Source organism: Chanos chanos, chromosome 16 (genome assembly GCF_902362185.1).
Source record: "Chanos chanos chromosome 16, fChaCha1.1, whole genome shotgun sequence".
NCBI classification, from domain to species: Eukaryota; Metazoa; Chordata; class Actinopteri; order Gonorynchiformes; family Chanidae; genus Chanos; species Chanos chanos.
In genome coordinates this window covers 7,050,317-7,056,782 of record NC_044510.1, presented here as the reverse complement: position 1 = coordinate 7,056,782, position 6,466 = coordinate 7,050,317, and the positions used below count along the sequence as shown (strand labels likewise).

At 45.0% G+C, this 6,466-nt stretch overlaps 1 protein-coding gene across 1 annotated transcript in view; it reads right to left on the bottom strand.

The window, feature by feature from the left end:
• Positions 1 to 1,757: 1,757 nt before the first annotated feature.
• The window catches only part of spop (speckle type BTB/POZ protein), a 24,864-nt gene continuing 20,155 nt past the window's right edge, over positions 1,758 to 6,466 (bottom strand). The window contains exons 7-9 of the mRNA XM_030793585.1: positions 4,207 to 4,329; positions 3,372 to 3,514; positions 1,758 to 1,902 (exon numbers count right to left, since the gene is read on the bottom strand). Of these exons, the coding sequence (XP_030649445.1) occupies positions 1,758 to 1,902; positions 3,372 to 3,514; positions 4,207 to 4,329 (411 nt within the window). The remainder of the gene's footprint in view (positions 1,903 to 3,371; positions 3,515 to 4,206; positions 4,330 to 6,466) is intronic.

Genomic DNA, 6,466 nt, shown 5'->3' with positions numbered 1-6,466 from the left:
CCTTTCCCGAAAGTGTTTCGGGGGGGTACAGCATGACAAGCATTACACCAATCTAAATTTCACTGGTCCCTGAAACTGGTTTAATTCGTCTACTTCCATCGCCCTCATACTTTCTCGGTTTTCACATTTATAACGATGTGAAATGATCTGTAAGAAATTTTTTAAGAAAAAGTGATCTCTCTCAGGAGCAAGTTGGCACTTGAAGCTGTGTGTGTGTGTGTGTGTACACTGGTCTGCTGTTCCATCTCAATTTCATTTCTTTTAGATCTGGATAAAAAAATCTGTTTTGGATTTCTCTTGGAAAAACAGTTCATGTTTTCTTGTCATAAACTAACCTCTCTTTTTCAGTCTCTTAGCAGAACGAAACGGGAGTAGAGACAAACACAGGATAAACACGACATTACAGTCCAAGAAAAAAATGACCCTTCACTGGAGATTTTTTTTTTTTTTTTTTGTAATTTTTTTTTTGCTTTTGTTTTCATACAGAAAGCTTGAATTTAAATACACAAGTGCTACAAGGAGGCAAAAATTTCTCAAATAAACATCACAGGAAAAAGAACGAAAAAAACCCAAAAAACTTTTATTTACACGTTTCCCCCCCTCTTTTCTCTTTCTTCTCTTCCTATCCTCCTGTTCCGTTCATTTTCACCGCTTCGTCTATATCTGATTCCGTTTTTCTCCAATCGTCTAACCAGGACATAGATCAAAGGTTTACGAGGTCCAGGAGGTCAGTCTCTAATAGGAAAAAACAAGAGAAATGTTCCCGGAAAACGGGTGATGTCAAACTCCAATCGCGTGGCATCATTCAGGATGTGGTCATCAGGAGGAGACAAACACACGTGAAAATCTACTCGAATGTCTGAGGGGAGAGAATGCTGATGTCATCATAAAGGGACAAGCTAATATCGATTCAAAAAGCCGTTTTCTTCGTTTGTTTGTTGTTGTTGTTGTTTTTTAACAGTCTTAACGATGTTCTCTAATTCGTCTCAAAAACGACAGACTGAATCCCTCCGTCAATCCTCTCTTCAATTGAAGGTTGTCCTTTTTTTTTTCTTTTTTTGTTTTTTGTCGTTTGTTCCTTCGAAGGACAAAGGAGGATAAAAAGAGACACACACACACATGGCAGAGAGGACGAGTGTTTTGTTATAGACACACTTTTCTTTTTTTTTTTTTTAAGACTCGATCCAAACCAGAAGCGTCGTTTCTGCTTACGAAAGCAGTGGCTTTTTTTGTGTGTGTCTGTTTGTTTGTTTGTTTGTTTAAGTTCAGGTCCTGCCTCTTCCTGGAACAGTCTTCTATTTCAACTCTTCTGCACATTAACCAGTATGAACATCCATCCATCCATCCATCCATCCATCCATCCATCCTTTCATCCATCCATCCTTTCATCCATCCATCCTTTCATTCATCCATCCATCCACACACCTCTTCCCTTCCTTTATGTTTTCGGGATGCCACGGTAAGTGTCCCTTGTCTAGGCTGGTCCAGGGAGAGGGAAAAGCCCTAAGACAGATCAGTTATATGGGGGGGAGAATAAACCATTCCCACGACAAGCTTTCCTCCTTCCTGTCAAAGGAGGTCCCTTTCCTCCTGGGTTTTTGAGACGGAGAGAGCCGCGTGGTCACGAGGGCGAAAGAACATGGGTACGGACAGGTTTGAGACTGGGGGGCTGGGGTTGTTGGGGGGGGGGGGGGGGGGGGGTTGGGCGGGGTTTAAGGATCGTGGGATTAGTGTTGGCGGGGGGGGGCGGAGAGGAACTAGGACTGCTTGAGACGTTTCCTGGGGGGGCCGAGAAAGGGGCACTGGGCCGATGCCAAGGAGCGGTAGGCCTCCGCCACCAGGTGAGGATGGGACGCCACCATCGACTTCCATCCGGAGGTTTCCATGACGTCTGACGCGTGGCTGCCAACCAGAGAGAGAGAGAGAGAGAGAGAGAGAGAGAGAGAGAGAGAGAGAGAGAGAGAAAAAAGAAAGAGATAAGAGAGAGAAAGTGAGTTCATCGGCGGCACCTCAGAGTGTAGCTTCACACCCTCCACCCCACAGGTCGCCTGCACTATCACGCACTCTGACTAAATGGCCTTTAGCGACATTTGCTCTGTGTGTGTGTGTGTGTGTGTGTGTGTGTGTGTGTGGGTGGGTGGGTGGATGGGTGTGTGTGTGTGTGTGTGTGTTTCACCTCCATCCCTGACCCCCAGCCCCAGAGTAATTGGAACACACACATTCCCTAATGATCACAGACCCAGCGGTGTAGGTGAGGTCTCCGTCTGAACGGGCGAACAGATGGTAAGAGAATTACAGAAACCCCCAACATCCAAACAGTCATTAGTTTATTTAAAACAATCCAAAAAAACCCATCTAATCACTGTTTTACCTTTAATATTTCAATCGAATTTCTTAAAAATCAAAACAACCTGACCTACAAACTCAAAAACTAATTTTCTTTTCTTTCTTTCTTCATTTCTTTCTTTCTTCGTTTATCTATTTCTTTATTTTAGTTAGAGGGTCAAAGACCATGCCTTCTTTTGCTGGGTTTGAATATTGTCCTTGGGGTTTCATATCTTAGTTAATATGTTATTGGCTGTAATATTAATTGAATTTGTTTCGTCTGATATTTAATGGTATCGTAGAGGGGTCTCTTATTGAACGCGTGCACTCTCGCACATACGCCAATCCACAATACTCGACCCGGATCAGATCGATACCCCCGCACTGTCTGTTCTGCCGTTGACCGGAATGCAAAAACAAGGAACTGCTAAACAAACACATGATAAGACGACAGACAAGGAGTCAGGATGAGGAGGTGGAGGAGGAGGAGAAGGAGGGGGGGGGGCGGTGATGGAGTTGGAGAGGAGAGGATCCAGGGGAAGGAGAGACGGCGAAAACGCTTCAGGGCAGGAGGATCTGGAGGAATTGGGGGGGGTCAAATAGAGAGTCCCTCCAGTTTTATGCGTGTGTGTTATTTTCAGCACACACTCTCTCTCTCTCTCTCTGTGTCTCTCTCTCTCTTTATTGATTTGTCTGTGGTGTGTTGCTGGTGCTCTCTCTCTACAGAGAAGACGGGCGAGCGAGGCGATACGGCTGGCTACAGTCCAGCTACCCCTTAGACACAATCATTTACAGACAGCCTGTAATAAACTAAGCCAATTTTACTGGGCTATTATTACACCGGCTACAGAACTTAGTACGGCTTCCTGTCACTCAATAAAATGAATGCAGTGTGCGGAAGAGAAACAAGGAATGTTAAATATGATTGGTCTGAAGAAGCCTCATTCAAATGTTTCAAATGCCAGCAAGTCAGTGCAGGGGGTTGGGGCGGGACTCGGCCGGGGGGTTGGGGGTTGTGTTTATTGGTTGAAGGCGGTGTCACTCACTAGTTGATGAAGTCGACGGCCTGCGTCTTGAGCTGGTCGGCGCTGTGGAGGTCGGCCAGGATGAGGATCTCCGCCGCGTTCTCCACCGACAGGCTCGTACACAGTGCGTCCTCACACATCACCTTCAACCTCTCCAAAGCGTACTGCACAGACACACGCACACACACAGAGACACACAGACACACACACAGATACACAGACACACACACACACACACACACAGATACACACACAGATACACAGACACACACACACACACACACACACACACACACACAGAGACAGAGGAGGGAAAAGTGAGACGTTAGTAGCATTCTTAGAGAGACACCTCCATGCTTACCAAAATGTGTGTTCTTACACACATCAGTCCTCACATAAGGGGTGTGTGTGTGTGTGTGTGTGTGTGTGAGAACCAGGGAAGACAACATGAGATTGAAAACACATCAGATGTCCGTGTGACACACACCGAGGAGTGATAAACCTTGTGACAGCTCCACATCCACATACAACCACAGAGTCATGTATGTATACAAACTGTTCCCACGCTACTGCCTCCCACACTGGGCTGCCCACTGTTAACTGTGCCCTGTGCATAGATACATGACAAAAAGTCTGTGCCCTTGCACTGAACTGAACACACACACACATACACACAGTCTGTGCTTTTCTTTGCGCTTGTGTGCTTGACCCTGGCAACTCAGTGCGCTGCCACCGAGGTCAACCTTTACTACAGTAGCACAATTTAACATGACATTCATCTCACACACACACATATATACACACACGTGCATGCGCACACGCAACGCGCGTGTGTGTGTGTGTGTGTGAGATTCACCTTGTCAGCAGCAGCAAGCAGGTCGTCGGCCATCTTATCCAAATTGGGTGCTTTGCCCGTGTAAATAAAGCACATCATCTCTTTGAAGACCTCCGGTTCCACGTCATTGATCTCAACACGGTTCTAGAACAACAGACACGGAAATCAGAACCACATCACAAATCATACCATTAATTACATAGGTATGGTACATTTAACAATAAAAAACCACACACACACACACACACACACACACACACACACGACTCAAGAAACATGTCCATCTCTGCTTTTTGAGGAGTCATGGTCGACTGGTGACAGGTGTTTTTTCCAAATGGCTAGAGCTGAGCTTTGGTAAGCTCCATGAGACAGGAATGTTTTTATTTTGGGTTTTTTTTTGCTGTTTTTTTAATCTGGAAACGGATAATCTTTTATAAGCTCCTAGATGAATTTTAAAGAGTTTCTGCTGGCCGTGGTTAAGCGTACAGTAACCAGACAGTAGGATGAGATCCTAGTTAAGAACATTCTACAGGCAGTGGCTGAACCTCTAGAAGTTTCTCCGTTTAACGGCATTACACAGGCAACGGCTGACCCTCTAGAACTTTCTCCGTTTAACGACATGACACAGGCAACGGCTGACCCTCTAGAACTTTCTCCGTTTAACGACATGACACAGGCAACGGCTGACCCTCTAGAAGCTTCTGACTGCAAGCAGGCTGCGCTGGCAGTAGATGATCTTACAGAAGTTTCTAGGGACAGGGTCATTTCTACAGGATGTAGTTAAGGCTATGGAAGCTTCTAGAAGTGAGGGCGGTTCTGGTGCTTGTCCTTTCTGCTCTAGAGTGTTTTCCAGTCTCCCGTGTGTGCAGAGGGGCAGGGTCGGCCTGGACTACATACTGAAGCAAAGTCAACCAGAGCAATGACCTGCTTGATGAAAACATTTTCACCGCATCAAAGCGCGCACACACACACACACACATACACACACACTGCTTATAACACACATGCACACACACAAACACACACAAACATACACGCCCAGACACACAATTTTCTCTCTCGCTCTCTCTTGCACTGGCCTGTAAAATTGAAACGGTAGTACCGACAAGAAAAGGGGAAAGAAAGAAAAAAAAAAAAGAATCTACCCTGAAAACTATATTTTCATTTCTTTTTTCATTCCAGACGATTTCCCGGAATTAATCCGTGGCTTTCGTTCTTTTGCCCGGAGACGCCTGGAGCTCAGAGCCAGTGTTTTTTTTTTTGTGTGTGTGTGTGTAATCGCGTGTCGGTAGGTAACAGTCATCCTTGCACCTTTCTCTCTAAATCCACCGAGTCGGAAACATGGCTATAAACCAATTATAAGTCTGCTGGATCGTCGACATGGCGACCCGTGCCATTGGACCCCGGTCACGGCTGGTGAAATGATTGCTCAACTCATTTAAGTCACCGGGATACTTTCTCTTTCTCTGTCATATACAAACGTGCGCGCGCACACACACTCTCACACACGATAAACAGCCAGCTAACGTACTGTTACACTTGTAACAAAGTTTCCGAGTGAAAACAACTAAACTTGACTCAAAAATGAACACAAACATATGTTCTGTCAGTACGTAAAGTCGAAAGAATTCTCACACACACACACACACACACACACACTATCACCAGCAAAATACACACTGGACCTCTCCTGTAACTGCACAGACAGACGCACAAACACAGTCTCTCTGATGAAGACGACACCAAATCTGACCATCCACACACACACACACACGAAAGAAAAAAATCTACCTAACTAACTCCACAGCGCATGTGCACACGCACCATTATCCAAAGTCTACATTCAGTTCACCCCTTCCCAAACACGGCAAAAACATTCTCCTGTCTTTCGCCCTGTAACTCAGAACCGATCATTTCCTCCCAAAGCACCGACGATTCTCGTCCATAACGAGCGGAAATATTCTCTTTAAAAAAAAAAAAAAGAGAGAGAGAAAAAAAAGAAAAGAAAAGGAAAAAAAAAAAACCATTTCTCAAGAGCAAAAAAGCCCCACGCAAGCACATCCTGTCCCAAAAAACAAGAGATGATGAAACTCTGGGAAAGAGGGATGTCTAAAGAAGACGAGATGAAGAAAAGAGGGAGCGAGAGAGGGAGGTTAACTCAATCAGCTGTTGGCTAAACTGAAGCTCCGATAAAAAAAACAAAAAACAAAAAACTTTTTTTTTTCTTTTTCAAACTGCTGCCTTGAGCGCATTGTTTAAAATGTTCATTTTTCAATACACT